General features: G+C 36.2%; 10 protein-coding genes across 10 annotated transcripts; 6 read left to right on the top strand and 4 right to left on the bottom strand.

Moving 5' to 3' along the window:
- Positions 1 to 197: 197 nt before the first annotated feature.
- Positions 198 to 1,463, top strand: AAT2 (aspartate transaminase AAT2; the record flags this gene model as incomplete). The annotated part of the gene is made up of 1 exon (XM_003673314.1): positions 198 to 1,463. The coding sequence occupies one exon, from the start codon at positions 198 to 200 to the stop codon at positions 1,461 to 1,463; it is 1,266 nt and encodes a 421-aa protein (XP_003673362.1).
- Positions 1,464 to 2,882: 1,419 nt separating this feature from the next.
- Positions 2,883 to 4,016, top strand: SED5 (t-SNARE syntaxin; the record flags this gene model as incomplete). Its single annotated transcript, XM_003673315.1, has 1 exon — positions 2,883 to 4,016. The coding sequence occupies one exon, from the start codon at positions 2,883 to 2,885 to the stop codon at positions 4,014 to 4,016; it is 1,134 nt and encodes a 377-aa protein (XP_003673363.1).
- A 201-nt stretch (positions 4,017 to 4,217) lies between these two features.
- SNF7 (ESCRT-III subunit protein SNF7) lies at positions 4,218 to 4,937 on the bottom strand (the record flags this gene model as incomplete). The annotated part of the gene is made up of 1 exon (XM_003673316.1): positions 4,218 to 4,937. The coding sequence occupies one exon, from the start codon at positions 4,935 to 4,937 to the stop codon at positions 4,218 to 4,220; it is 720 nt and encodes a 239-aa protein (XP_003673364.1).
- A 410-nt stretch (positions 4,938 to 5,347) lies between these two features.
- On the top strand, positions 5,348 to 5,962 carry SDH3 (succinate dehydrogenase cytochrome b subunit SDH3; the record flags this gene model as incomplete). Its single annotated transcript, XM_003673317.1, has 1 exon — positions 5,348 to 5,962. One exon carries the CDS (start codon positions 5,348 to 5,350, stop codon positions 5,960 to 5,962), a length of 615 nt encoding a protein of 204 aa, XP_003673365.1.
- Positions 5,963 to 6,243: 281 nt separating this feature from the next.
- TGL1 (sterol esterase) lies at positions 6,244 to 8,037 on the top strand (the record flags this gene model as incomplete). The annotated part of the gene is made up of 1 exon (XM_003673318.1): positions 6,244 to 8,037. The coding sequence occupies one exon, from the start codon at positions 6,244 to 6,246 to the stop codon at positions 8,035 to 8,037; it is 1,794 nt and encodes a 597-aa protein (XP_003673366.1).
- Positions 8,038 to 8,807: 770 nt separating this feature from the next.
- CTK1 (cyclin-dependent serine/threonine protein kinase CTK1) lies at positions 8,808 to 10,370 on the top strand (the record flags this gene model as incomplete). Its single annotated transcript, XM_003673319.1, has 1 exon — positions 8,808 to 10,370. The coding sequence occupies one exon, from the start codon at positions 8,808 to 8,810 to the stop codon at positions 10,368 to 10,370; it is 1,563 nt and encodes a 520-aa protein (XP_003673367.1).
- An 89-nt stretch (positions 10,371 to 10,459) lies between these two features.
- Positions 10,460 to 10,669, bottom strand: HSK3 (Hsk3p; the record flags this gene model as incomplete). Its single annotated transcript, XM_003673320.1, has 1 exon — positions 10,460 to 10,669. One exon carries the CDS (start codon positions 10,667 to 10,669, stop codon positions 10,460 to 10,462), a length of 210 nt encoding a protein of 69 aa, XP_003673368.1.
- A 302-nt stretch (positions 10,670 to 10,971) lies between these two features.
- MRPL31 (mitochondrial 54S ribosomal mL60 domain-containing protein) lies at positions 10,972 to 11,373 on the bottom strand (the record flags this gene model as incomplete). Its single annotated transcript, XM_003673321.1, has 1 exon — positions 10,972 to 11,373. The coding sequence occupies one exon, from the start codon at positions 11,371 to 11,373 to the stop codon at positions 10,972 to 10,974; it is 402 nt and encodes a 133-aa protein (XP_003673369.1).
- Positions 11,374 to 11,544: 171 nt separating this feature from the next.
- CMC1 (Cmc1p) lies at positions 11,545 to 11,880 on the top strand (the record flags this gene model as incomplete). The annotated part of the gene is made up of 1 exon (XM_003673322.1): positions 11,545 to 11,880. The coding sequence occupies one exon, from the start codon at positions 11,545 to 11,547 to the stop codon at positions 11,878 to 11,880; it is 336 nt and encodes a 111-aa protein (XP_003673370.1).
- Positions 11,881 to 12,000: 120 nt separating this feature from the next.
- Positions 12,001 to 14,169, bottom strand: APL2 (Apl2p; the record flags this gene model as incomplete). Its single annotated transcript, XM_003673323.1, has 1 exon — positions 12,001 to 14,169. The coding sequence occupies one exon, from the start codon at positions 14,167 to 14,169 to the stop codon at positions 12,001 to 12,003; it is 2,169 nt and encodes a 722-aa protein (XP_003673371.1).
- Between the last annotated feature and the right edge of the window lie 989 nt (positions 14,170 to 15,158).

A 15,158-nucleotide genomic window follows, 5' to 3' on the forward strand; every position in this document is an offset into this window, starting at 1 on the left:
CTAACAGTGACTCATTGGATTATAGTCGCTATTCATCGCTTTCCACGGCAACCCATTGAGCCGGTGAAAAAAAATTGGTGTCAGATTCCCTCAGATCTTTTTAAATATAAAGTTATATAAATTATATCAGATATTATGTAAGAACAGAGTCATACTGTCCTTCAAATACAACTTTAAACAAGAAGGAAACACACACCATGTCAAGAACTATATTTAACACCATTGAACTACTGCCACCGGATGCACTATTCGGAATCAAACAGAGATACAACGCCGATGAGAGAAAGGATAAAGTCGATCTAGGTATCGGAGCCTACAGAGACAACCAAGGTAAACCATGGGTCCTACCAAGCGTGAAGTCTGCCGAATTAGCCATCCATGCGGACCCAAATTACAACCACGAATATTTAAACATTACCGGGTTGAACGCATTGACCTCCGGTGCAGCAAACATCATATTCGGTCCAGATTCTGATGCCATAAAGAACGAAAGAATCGTCTCCACTCAATCCATCTCAGGAACTGGTGCCCTTCATATTGCCGCTAAATTTCTATCTAAATTCTTCCCTGAAAGGAAAATCTATCTAAGTGACCCCACTTGGGCAAACCATCAGGCAATCTTTCAAGCACAGGGATTAGTTACCAACACATACCCATATTGGGACAATGAGACCAAATCATTGGATTTAAATGGATTTGAAAGGTCTATTGAAGTGGCTCCGGAGGGATCAGTGTTCGTACTCCATGCCTGTGCACATAATCCAACAGGTTTGGACCCAACAAAGGAACAATGGGAAACTATCTTAGAAAGAATAGCATATAAGGGACACTTGGCTCTTTTCGATTCTGCATATCAAGGGTTCGCATCTGGTGATTTGAACAAAGATGCTTATTCCATTCGCCTTGGTGTGGAAAAATTGAAACGTGTGGCACCAATCCTGGTTTGTCAAAGTTTTGCTAAGAACGTTGGGATGTATGGAGAAAGAGTCGGGTGCTTCCATATTGTACTACCTGAACAAGATACCAAAGAGGAATTGACTACGGTGAAGAAGGCCTTGAGTTCGCAATTATCCAAGATTATTAGATCCGAAGTGTCTAATCCACCTGCATATGGTGCAAAGATTGTCGCCACGATCTTAAATTCAGATGAACTACGTGCCCAATGGTACAAGGATATGATTACAATGTCTTCAAGAATTATGGAAATGAGAGTTACTTTGAGAGATAGATTAAATGAATTGGGGACTCCAGGTACATGGGATCATATTGTGGAACAAACTGGTATGTTCTCATTCACTGGTTTGACAAGTGAGATGGTTGCAAGATTGGAAAAGGAACATAGCATTTACATGGTTTCTTCTGGTAGAGCATCAATTGCTGGATTAAATAAATTAAATGTTGACCGTGTGGCTCAATCTATTGATGAAGTGGTCCGTCATTTCACCAATGAATCCAAATTATAGTCTTTTGTATATGTACTTTATAGTTTCAGTTAATAACAATTAATTAATTATGCTGGACTTATTTATATAAATCTGCATAAATAATGTATTTTTCAGGAATGAACGCCGTGGCGCATACATTATTGAACTCCTACAAAGTCCGATGTCCATTGAGCTGCACTTTGGAATGGCGATGTATGAGAGAAGAGCTATGCTCAGACAACTTTGACAACAGAAGCAAACAAACACATAATAAACCTAAGATCTTATCTGTTTTAACAATCACTAAATATTCTAAATATCGCCATATTCCATGAATTTTCAGCAGCCACACGTTGAATGAAGCCACAATACTCAAGGAATGGGCGATATTGCTGGTGTTGAAGAGGGCATTAGAGTTTTGTCCCTCTCGAGGATATTTCTTGGCTGTGAAATGCTCGTACATTTCAAAAGCGACGAGATTGTGTTTTGACGATCACGGTCGCCCACAAAGGCAAGACTGCCATCTTTTGTCAGTGCCTCTAGAATTTTTCACAGCAAACTCCGGACCTTCAACTTTATTGGTAAGTCTCCTGTCTACGACTTAATTTGAAATTCAATTTCGGTTACCCAAAGTTGACTGCTACATTAAGGGATTGCTGAATCAGTTTTGATTAGTACCTTTCAAATATTTCAATCATATTCTCTCTTCTGTGATGGAACCAGTTCTGGTAAGTTAGCTCTACAACTGGGTAAGGTATACCAAACTTACCTATTTGAATCCTGTGGAAAAGCAGGGTATAATGTGGATTTTATTGACCCTGCTAGTATTACACATAAATAATATTCTAATGTTTCCATTTAGATAGCCCCAATTTTCTTATTTTCTTATTCATTCTTTGTATTCTATTTTTTAATAAATTACTTTTGTTGGTTTTTCAACATACTTTATTAGTTCGGTGGCAATACTTTTTAAAAGGTTTCTTAGAATTTACTAGAGATAGTTGGTATATTGTAAACAGAAGGACTGCCGGGAGCCAGTTCGAGTCACATGTTTCATCAGCAAGTTAAGATTAGTTTGTACTTAGTACTATTACATAGAGTATAAATTAAAATTACATCATGAGATAACTCAACAGAGGGGTTTAAAATTTTTTCAATCATTTTGATAACCCAGAATTTTTTCTGAACTTGGTATATTGTTTAATTATCGCGATATTTCTGAGAACAATTAATGTCATCACTACAAAGAATAACATGGCGCAGTTCTAGACAGGGTAATATTTGAACACGAAAACGACAAACCAAGAAAAGTTACAATTTTGTTACGTTGACCTTTAAGAAAAGGATAAATCTACCAGATTTTGTATTGCCTCTCCACATTGATGAGATACCAGTCACGAATTTTCCATCTGGACCCTTCATTTACAACATAATATAACCCTAAACACCAAAAGAAAAATGGAGACGAACATCAAGGATAGAACAAGTGAGTTTCAACAAAGTATTCTGTCATATAAGAAAAGAAACAAGAAACTACAACAGCAACAGCAACAACCGACCCAAGAAGATCTCGCATCCACACCAGTGAAGACATCAGAATTCCAAAAGAGAGCATCTCTGATAGCCAATGAAATTTCTCACACGGCTCAATTGTTGTCGAAGTTGGCTATATTAGCTAAGAGGAAACCTATGTTTAATGATAACCCTGTAGAAATTGCTGAGTTGTCCTTTTTGATTAAGAGAAAGATATACTCCATTGAGGGGAGTCTTGTTGAGTTGAGTAAATTTCAAAGAAGTAGTGGAGGGTTGAATAATGCATACAACAATAACAACACCAATAATGGTGTAGAACATTCTAAAAATGTTGTCAACTTGTTGAATACCAAGATGAAAAACATTTCAGGTGATTTCAAGAGTGTTCTGGAGACAAGGCAACAATTAGAGATGAATAATAGAGATAGATGGGCAAAAATATCGACGGATGAACATGCACAAATACAGCAAACAAATGGTTCTTCCATACCTAACAACGTTAATAATAAAAATAGTAATAATAATAGTACGATAGAGAATGCTGACCAACAACGACCAACTAAAGTCCCACAAACCACTGATTTAGCAACCGCAGCAGTAGTGGCAAATAATAATATGACCTCATATAATAATTCTAATCCATTTATGTCGTCATTAATGGATGATGAGAATGAAAATGATACATCCATCAACAGTGACGATAGAAAAGTTAATGCTTTGTCGTTACCCCAAAATAGTGATCAACAATTAATGTTAATGGAGGAAGGGTTATTGGATAGCAATGTTTATTTACAAGAACGTAATCGTGCAGTGGAAACAATCGAATCAACCATTCAAGAAGTGGGTAATTTATTTCAACAATTGGCATCAATGGTACAAGAACAAGGTGAAGTAATTCAACGAATTGATGCGAATGTGGAAGATGTCGATTTGAATATTACCGGTGCACAAAGAGAATTATTAAAGTATTTTGATAGAGTGAAGAGTAATAGGTGGTTGGCTGCCAAGATCTTCTTTATTATATTTGCCTTCTTCTTATTCTGGGTATTAGTTAATTGATTATTATTAATTACTGACTTATAGTCCTTTGAATATATTATTCTGCACATAGATATATTTTATAGAAAGAGAAAGGCATATAGACAATATACAATGAATGAATGGTTGTACTTGCTTATGAATTTTTTTTCTTTTATGAATACATTACGTATTTATGGATGACTGACATTAACGTTACTTCTCTCTTTCCCCTCCGCGCTCTCAAAGCCCCATTTCAGCTTGTAGCTCTCTTAGAGCTCTTTCATCCTCGTCTTCTTCTTCCTCCTCTTGTTCTTTTGGAGGTTCTTCTATCTTATTATTAGGGACATTTGGTAGTTCCACTTTATTCTTTTGTTGTTGTTGTGGTATTGGTTCCTTCACGTTCAAAGATTCATTCAAATTTGATTCCTGTGCCAACATATCTAATTCTTCATCTAATTCATCCTCATCAATATCATTCATTGAAGTCATCACAGGTCTTGACACGGCTTCACTTATTTCTTCACTTAATTCTACTTGATCTCTAATTTCATCCATTGTTTCATCCACTTTATCAATATTTATACCCTTATGAATAGTTTTCATTGCCATAGCACCTTGTTTCATTGCCTTCATTGTTTCCAAATTCAAATTAGCAGATTCTATAGAGAATAATTGTTGTTCTAATGATTCAATTTGTGAATCAATCTTTTCCTTTTGATTCTCGTAAATTTTCCTCTTCTTCAATGAATTCTTAGCCTGGATCTTATTGCCCTTGTTCAAAAAGGCACGAGCATCATTAGATTGGTTTAATATTTGTGTCTCTAGGAAGGACTGTTTCTTTGTTAAGAGATTGATATGTTCCCTGAGTTCTATTATAGCTTTTTTCGGTAACTCTTTGCTCTTGGAGGAGGAGTTATTAAAGGAGTTCTTGTCGTTACCACCGAAGAAGTAGGACCACATGCTGGATGGATGGCTGTGTGAGTGGGTGTTGCCTCTAGGTGGGATATAATCAAGATACCTTCTTCTTTATAATCGATTAGGATTTAAACTAAAAGAAAAGGGAACAAGGGCTACCCAGCACAGATAGTACACAGTCACCTTAGACGGGTATTTACTGTAAGACATTAGCCGCCAAGCCGGGTAACACCGTTTAAAGTCCGTGGAAAGCGATGGCGAACGCTTATGGCGCAAGAAACAAACACGAAACAAACAAGAAATCCGAAAAGCCGGACTGAAAAGCGAACAAATCAGCGCTGTGCAATTCGTGGATGGACCCCCTCCACATAATATATATATATCTATTACTCGTTAATCTATTTGTACATCAAAGTTCATCTTAGCAGAACACACACGACTACAGCAACACAGATATGATGCTCAGCAGACTCGGACTAGGACTCCCCAAAACTTCCGCTACAGCTGCAATCAGGATCGGGAACCGCAACATCAATTCAGCTCTCTTCTCTCAATCTGTACGTGCTAACACTTTCAATGCCATCAAATTGCAATCTGGTAGATACTTTTCCCATTCTCGTTATCTCCAGAACACCACCAAAAGCAGCAAGGACGAGCAAGATAACAGTCTGTTAGTCAAACAAAGAGGAAATAGACCAATCTCACCTCATCTAACCATCTACCAACCGCAATTGACATGGTATTTGTCCACCTGTCATCGTATCTCTCTTGTCTTTATGGGGTTCGGATTTTATCTCATCACCATCCTCTTTGGTGCAGCAGGTTTATTAGGATTCTCGGATTTTAACTCTAACAAACTCATCGACTGGTACCATACAAAGATCTCTACACCAACTAAATGGGCAATCAAGGGTTCATTTGCCTATTTGTTTACTTTACATTACGGTCTAGCTATAAGACATCTCGTTTGGGATATGGCAAAGGAATTGTCCTTGAAGGGAGTATACAGAACAGGTTACGGAGCCATGGCCTTTGCTGCTCTAGCAGGCACTTATTTATTGAGTTTGTAATAGCATCTCATCTTTAACGTATATATACATACTTACTTATTTATTCATTTAACCGAGCAGCTTTGTTCTTATCTTATTTGGTTTATACGACAAAATCTTTTGCCCTGTGCATTGTTTTCTCTGCAGACCGCATACGAATATTTCAAAGAAAGAACAAAGGATTCCATCTTGACTGCATCTATCCCTCATCCTCTGTCGCGACATAACCAAATAACCATATAAAAGCTAACACACTGACCTCTTTCCTCCAATCCTTAATCAACCAACCAAACAAACAAACAATGTGGGCCCCCTTCATAGGAAGAATATCCATCACGGACTACCTCATAGTCCTTGTCATCTACCTGGAATCCATAATATCTTTCTTCTTACGACTCATACCAAATCCAATAATGAACTTCTTCTCCTCCCTAATAAATTTTACTATAAACATTGATGACTCAAGTTTAGAACAAAGACTAAGACTGGCACCCACCATTCATGAAATGTGCGCCCCATTTAACATCACTATTGAGGACCACATGGTAAGAACAGAGGATGACTACATCCTTACCTTGCATAGAATCCCACCTTCTGCCAAGAGGTACAATGGTAAAGTGGTTTATTTGCATCACGGCTTGCTAATGTGCTCAGATATTTGGTGCTGTCAATTGGAAAGAAATAAAAACCTACCCTTTGTATTACACGATTTGGGGTTCGACGTTTGGATGGGCAATAACCGTGGGAACAAATATTCCACTGCTCATTTGCATAAGTTACCCAAATCAAGGAAATTTTGGGACTTTTCCATTGATGAATTCGCATTCTTCGACATCCCAAACTCCATAGATTTCATTTTGAAAATTACACACGTCGAGAAATTGATATGTGTTGGGTTCTCCCAAGGGTCCGCTCAAATGTTTGCCTCGTTTGCCATTAACGAATATTTGAACTCTAAAGTTGCACAATTCATCGCTATTGCACCTGCAATGACTCCTCGAGGGTTACATAATAGAATTGTAGATACGTTTGCTAAATCTTCACCAACTTTAATGTACCTCTTCTTTGGAAGAAATATTTTGTTGCCCAGCGCCATTGTATGGTTGAGAACCTTACATCCTGCCATTTTTAATTTCTGTATCGATTTCGGTAATAGAATCCTTTTTAATTGGAGATCTTTGAACATTTCACCACAACAGAAATTAATCTCATATTCAAAATTGTATTCCACTACGAGTGTGAAATCAGTGGTACATTGGTTCCAAATATTGAGATCCCAAAAGTTTCAAATGTTTGAAGAACAGGATAATATGTTCAATTCGTTAACGAGGCCTTACCAGATTGCTAGGTTCCCAACAAGAACAAATATCAAGATACCAATATTATTAATCTACGGCGGGAATGACTCCTTAGTGGATATCAAAGTAATGAAGAAAAATCTACCGGAAACGGGAGTTTTCGATATTAAAGTGGAAAATCACGAACATCTTGATTTAATTTGGGGGGAGAAGACTGATACATTGGTCATTGCTAAAGTGCTTAAATTTATTGAATTTTTTGAAGGTGTTTCCAGAAGAAACTCCATCGTCATTCAAAATTCATTAAAGACTATCGAAAATCATACCAATAATAATAATTCCATTCTCTTGGAACAAGTAATCACACCAAATAAAATGGGCCCCACCTTTAGATCTCCATCACAATCATTATCCATCCCACCAGCAATCGACTCTCAGCACAGTCCAGCGGCAACAACTTCCACTATGATTAACAGGTATAATACATATCCAAAGAGTAACAGTAGAATTTCTCAAGAAAATATCATTTCCTCGTCCTCACCAAGGGGATCAAGACCAATTTCACCATCTTCTTCATCGGCGGTATCATCTAGTCTAAGTTCCGAATCAGAATTAAACACGACGAACGATGGGCAATTACGATCAGGTATTGTTGTTAATAGCAATAATAATACTTTGACTTCATTGGAAAATGATATGAAGGACGATTACGATACAGAATTTGAGGAAAAAGTGAGAGAGAGGAACGAAAATAAGCTTCAAAAAAGGCAATTGAGTAGATACTTAACTAATGAATGATGTAATTATATTATATGGCTATTTATATAATTATCAAACAAAAAGAACAAAAACTACAATATCTTGTTTTAAAATGGTTAACTAAATCAAGGAAGACACCGAATTAGAAGGATGCGAAGGACCATCTGGTAACTATTGTGCTTCCTTCTTGTATTCTTTTGTGTCAATTCGTTGTTGAATTGTAAGTACCTACATTTTTTTGCCTTCATTATTCTACTTGTCGTGAGAATCATGCTGATATTTGTGCAGCCTACAATTGAATGAAAATACTAGGCCTGGATAGAATGCTTCAGCTGAAAGAACATTTCTTGAGGTTCTCTCTAAAGCTTACAATAAATAAACCTAAACCAATTATTAATACAAATTTTGTCACAAGCCTCATCGTCATATCAACGCAGAGCTCGATGGGCCCAGATGCTGTCTTCCCTAAAATATTTTCCAAGCCCATTAATAAATCTCAATCATGAGCTTACTGTAGTCATTCCCCAATTTTGAAAAAACTAAATCTTTTATTCAGTCTTATTGACATGGTAAACGCTTGAAATATGTGTATGTAGCATTGCAAATCATTAATGTTAAATCGATGTTTTTAGTTGTCTGCTTCATTCACCTTCACATATTTTTTTGCACAGCGTTGGAAAATTTCAACCAGAAATACAAACAGAGCATCAGAAGAGTAGAATTGAACACTCATAACTAAACGATATAGACCGCAATCCTAACTCATCCCTTCCCATTGTTATCCATCTGTTAACATACAAAATTGAAAAATGGGCTACGATAACTTTCATAATGCACGCAACCGTCCACATAAGAATAATTCTAAGAACTTCAGAAGACGAGATATTCCCGCTGGTCCTATGAATAATGTCAATAATAAGAATAATACTTCATCGAGAGGTACGAAGAGGCTACGACCAAATAATAACAATAATACTAATAATAATAATAACAACAAGAAGAAACTGGATACAAGACACAAGGATAATGACCATAACCAACGACGTTTTAAAGATGGATCTCGTTACCAGGCCCCAGTAACAGCCCCAGTCTCACGATATAATAATTCTAACGGACATAATAGCAATAACAAGAACAATAATAGATTACTACATGCATTACCGAAGGGCCCCAAGCATCATGATGGTTCACCGCAACCTTCATCTCCCTCTTCTTCGTCACGTTACGATTCCAAGACACAAGCATCACCTATTCATAATCTACCTACAAAACCAGCATTAAGCACTACCGTCAAGAGGGCTAAACCCAATCCACTTCCTGTCCCCGTCTCCTTTCTAAATGAAGTAAGAACGTCATCGATTTATGAAAGAATAGTACAAGTGGGCGAAGGTACATACGGTAAAGTGTACAAAGCCAGAAATGAAGTGACCTCCCATTTAGTAGCATTAAAGAAATTAAGACTCAATAATGAAAAGGATGGGTTCCCCATCACATCCATTCGAGAAATTAAACTATTACAAACTTTCCATCATCCTAATATTGCCACCTTGGTTGAAATCATGGTGGAATCATCTAAGATGGTTTATATGATTTTTGAATATGCTGATAATGACTTGACCGGATTATTGGGCGATAAGAATGTAGTAATGTCTCTAGGCCAACGCAAACATCTTTTCCAACAGTTGTTACGTGGTGTAAAATATTTGCATGATTCTTTGATATTACATAGAGATATTAAAGGGTCCAATATTCTAATTGATAATAAGGGGAACTTAAAGATTACCGATTTTGGGTTAGCTAGAAAAATGCATGTTAAGAGTGACAGTGATGGTTCTAATGATTATACTAATAGAGTAATTACGCTATGGTATCGTCCTCCTGAGTTGTTAATGGGGACCACTAATTACTCCACAGAAGTGGATATGTGGGGGTGTGGTTGTATCTTGATGGAATTATTCAATAATGTGTCAATATTTCAGGGTCAAAACGAAATTGAGCAATTGCTTTCCATATTCAAGATTATGGGATCACCCAATTTGGATAACTGGCCAAATTTTTTCGAGATGCCCTGGTTTTTTATGATTATCCCCATGTTAACTGAGAAGTACCCAGATTTATTTGAAGAGAAGTATAAAAATCTATTACCTAGTAGCGAATGCTTCAACTTGGCAAAGGGGTTATTGTTATATGATCAAAAGAAGAGATTATCTGCTGAGGAAGCCTTGAAGAGCCCCTATTTTACAGAAGATCCTCAACCTGAACCTCTAATCTTGGAAGGCTATGTAGGTTGTCATGAATATGAGATTAAGATGGCAAGAAAACAACAAAAACGTGAGGAAGAACCAGAGAGAGAAAGGCAAAAGGAGGTTTAAAGTAAACGATATTTTCTCATAAATAATATATATAACATAACAAAACAAAACAAAAACATAATAGAGTAAACTGTAAAAGAAAGTTCTTACTATTTACCTTCTCCTAACATTTCCTTCTCGAAATATCTGTTACTTGCAATGAACCAACTGGAATGGATTTTACCTATTTGGCCAACAATGTTCTTGTTACATTGAGAGGACATCACCTGTAATTCACTCGTAGTCTTTTCCAAGTTCTTATTCAGTAGTTTCAGTTGCTGCGAAAGATGAACATACTGTCTCTGTTTGGTGGAATTCATTGGTTGCCAGGAGCGGAAATGCTTCTGCCTCTGTTTGCTTGTGCAACTGTTGCGATTGATAGTTCCATTTTCAATGTTATGTTATGTTATGTTTATTCATTTGTTTTGTAGCGCCGGAAAATTATGGGATGTTAGCCATGATGAGTATAAAGACAAGAATACTTAGATAGTCTCAAACATCAACGTTAGATTAGTAAAGACTGTTTATTTAATATATACAAGTTTGCCAAAGGCCTATAATAAACAAATATCCAGTATTCTCCCTTAAGAATGGGCCCGCTTGCGGAATATGATTTGTCGGTTTAGAAGAATTTTGGATTATTACGCATTGATACTTTAGTCCATTTAGGAACCTTGTGAATACCCTTTCTGTATCCCTTCTCCTTCCTGTCAAAGACAGTATATTTATCCTTACTGGACATTTGATTCTCCTTGGGGAAGAAACTGCTTTTATTAAACAATCGAAGGGACATGGTTCTGGGTTTATATAACTGCTTCCCTTTCATCTTCATAGCATCTTCAAAACTTATGCCCTTCTTCTCACACCTCATGACATGCAACCCCATGGTAATCTGCTTAATGACATCGTCCACATGTCTTAGCCTTTCCCTTTGACGAGCCTTCTGTGGAGCGGACAACCTCCATGGAATCTTCCATAGTAGACCACCTAATGTGGGGCTTGTTGCTTTGAATGGACCGAACATCGCTTCTTCTTCTTCTGTTGTTGGAACAATTGTCTACTAGAACGAAAGTGGAAGTGTTCTTTTGTTTCCTTATATCGCTTTCACGTTAAATTTCAATTCCGAGATCTAAAATAACGTTAGTGAATATTAACGTGAAGGGGTAGCTCTCCAGCAACAATTGGACACAGAAAAATGGAACAACCACAGATGCAACAAAGTATAAAGCACAACTCACCACTACCAATCTGGGCTTTGACCCCAGGTGAGGAAAAGAAAGCAAGGAAGAACTTGAAAACTATGGCTTACGGCAAATGCGGAGAATATATAAAGGCTCTAGCTGACTGTGCTAAAGAAAATGGGATCAAGGTGTTCCCCACTTGCGATCCTCAACGTATAAAAATGAAGGACTGTTTACTGTTTTATCAAACAGACCCTAAGTTTCTCGACGAGGAGAGAGATAAGGTCATTTTGGAAAAGATAAACAGCCTTGAGAAAAGGTTGAAAGAGAGTAAATTGAATAATAAATAAAGGAAGAATTGTGTGGTAAAGACATTTGAAAGAAGTTTGGTATGCGAAAATATTATATATTTATATATATATATATGTATATATATTCGACAAGAGATGCTATAGTGTGATGTATATAAACTAAAACAACTCTAATAAATCCTGTGTATTTGACGATAGTTTTGGATTATTTTGACTTTGTGTATTTGAGGAGTCAGATCGTATGTTCAAGTTGGACACTCCATTGTTGATCTCACTTGTTGTTGGGGCAGTCCCAAAATCGAATAAATCATCCAAATCTGCCAGGTGGCTATTACCATTTGAAGTGGAATTCATTTCTATGTCATCATCATCATCTCCTTCCCCATTGTCGTCATCATCATCAAAATCTAATAGAACATCATTATTACCCTTACTTTCTATTTCATTCTTGGCTAAGTCCTGTAATTCGTCGATGTGTTTCCCTTTGACTATGTTTTGGTACGTTATAGTCCTTCTTCTTCTGTCAGATTGTGGTTTGAAATATATTGAACTTATGGTACCAAGTTCTAGAAGCAATTTTTCTAACAATTCAGGTGAAAATTTATCTAAGGTATTTTCAATTTGAGGTGGAATTGTCTTACAAAGATCATTGACTAATTGTTCTGAATTATCCATGGATAAACATCTCCAATACATCATCGCCATATCTCTGACGTCTAATTCATTTGTTTCCTGTGTAGCTAACTCCAAGACATGCTGTAACATAGTTCCTGGTAACTTCGAATGTAATTTAACCACTGTAATTAGGATGGACATTTGAGTTAAAGATTCTTCTTGTTTGAACAACTTAACAAAAATATCCATCTTGGCTTGTAGACTGGGGAAAAATTGAGGGTATTGACCCATTAACCAAACATAATTACATTTAGCACTATCGGTACGTAATATAGCGTCAGGTTCGCTCCATGAATTTAATAAAGAACAAACCTGTTCTGCTAATTTCTCATTGGATGGGCTATGTCTCAGCAAATTACACATAGAGATGCAGCAATCATCTTTAATAGAATCCTGGTCTCTTTCTACCAATTCTAGTAGTGTATCCAATATCTTCTGAACAAATCTTTCATCCGAATATTTAATACCCAGTTGTGCCAACCCCTGGATTGCACGAGAAACAAATTCTGGTTCGAACTCCATTGAATACTCTTTCATTTCTGTCAATAAAAGTGCACACTGTTTCAAATTTGTTGGATCCACTAGCCTCACCAAAATATCAATCTTTTCTACTTTAACATAAAGTGGATCATTGAATTTGATATAAAAGATTCTTAATTCCTTCGATAATATTTCTGGGTATTTCTCAAGGATAATTCTAATATTCTTCAAAGCCACGTATTGCATTTCAGATGGACTAGACATTAATGATACTAATGCAGAGGATAATTTCTTCATGGTTAGCCCATTAGCACTAATTTCAACTTCAGGTAAATTTTTGATAATAACTTTGATCGTAGCTAAAACAACAGCGGGATTTACATGTTGTAAATGGGCAGTAACACGATCAATAATGTCTTGTGCCTCTAGAGAATCTTTAGCGGAATATTCAGATAAGGCGCCCAAAATTGTTATTCTTGCCCATTCGGTACATTCATTTAATGCCATAAGGAATTGCGAAACATGAGATTGAATCAACGTTTTTAAATCGATGACGTTTGGGTCCATATCATTTATTTCAGATAAACTTGCTGTTGCGTTGGCGACAACCATGGGATTGGAATCATCCAACGCAGATTGTAAATCTTCCAATACGCCTAGTTCTATACAAAGGTCTTTATTCAACTGAAACAATTTGGCCACACATATGACAGCAGTCTTTCTGACGTAAGGATTGTCATCCTGTAATGTACGGCGTAAAGGTGTCTCAATGTATTCCAATATTTTGTCTACTCTAATCATTGACATGGTTCTTATAGCCATACAACGTATCAATGGGTTGGGATCTTGTGCATCTGTAACAAATGTGTTCACCGCAAGGATACATAGTTCGGGATGAGTTTCTGCATAGTTCATAACATACAAGTAAACCAATTTTTTTTGTTCGATATCATTTGTGGCCATATTTTTCAGAATATCAGGAAATAGAGTAGAAACATCTTTATTTAGAGTCATTTGTTGAATAGTTTTCTTGATAGCATCCTTCCGTGTTTGTGGATATTGAGATACAAGACCTGCTCTCAGCTCTGCTAATTCCCCTTTATCTGAGATTTTTGGAGCCACTCTTATAGAGTTTTTTAAAAACTTCTTGATTCGTTTGTCTAATGGAGGCATTTTTGGCAATATGTTGGTAATCTATAAAGTCTAATTGGATCTCTGATATACCACAGGTCGTTCTTTTAATGTCTAGTTGATGTGTCTATTTCTTAGATTCATAATATCAAACCAATTTCATGTGGAAAATCCAAAAAAAACAAAAAGGTAGGGTAACCTAATTGGTTTTTGTCAAAGCGTATATAGTAATAATAATAATAAAAGTATTAGATGTTTAGTTCTACCAACTTTATCGGTATATAAATCCCTTCCCAGTAAGCTGTAAAAAATCAAGTTTTATTTCAAAAAACAGCATAATTTGCTTTGCAAAAGTGGCAGTGTACGTACCAAATCTGAAGATGAGGGAGACAGGGATTCTATGATAAGAATTAGAACTTTTGCCTTACGTGCTTATAATGCTTCAATAATATACAAAATTATTGAACACAAACCCAGACCAAATTCTGGTAATATTCAAACTAATATATTTGAACATGATTTTTTTCTCCATTCTTGAAAGGGCAAGAATAAGCTAAAGGTATTATCAACATACCAACTGATCATCAAGTCTTAAAAAGGAATAAACACGTGCCGAAATTTAACAATAGTACCTTTAATTTCATTTTTTCTGTAGAATAAATAAGCAGATTATATTTTAGGTGTCTTTAAAAGTGGTTATGTACGTAAAAAATATTCTCGAACAAACTTCAGTGAACAAAGACATTTGGTGGATTTAAACATAAGCTAAGCCCACTCTAAACCTTTTTCATGATGACCGCAAGAAAGGGGGTAACTATCAGAGGAGAAGCTAAAAAAAATATTTTAATCATGAGAAAAAGCCTATCGCTGAGCATTCGCCATGGGATTATAAAGCTCTGGGTTTTTTTTTTTAGAGAAGTTAAAATTACTTGAGATACCTTTAATGTTATTTATATTTAAATTTAAATTATTAATTTCCTTTTCGTAACGGAAAAAATTTAATACAAATAAATTCTAGACATAAAATAAAC

Source organism: Naumovozyma castellii, chromosome 1, assembly GCF_000237345.1.
Source record: "Naumovozyma castellii chromosome 1, complete genome".
NCBI lineage: Eukaryota > Fungi > Ascomycota > Saccharomycetes > Saccharomycetales > Saccharomycetaceae > Naumovozyma > Naumovozyma castellii.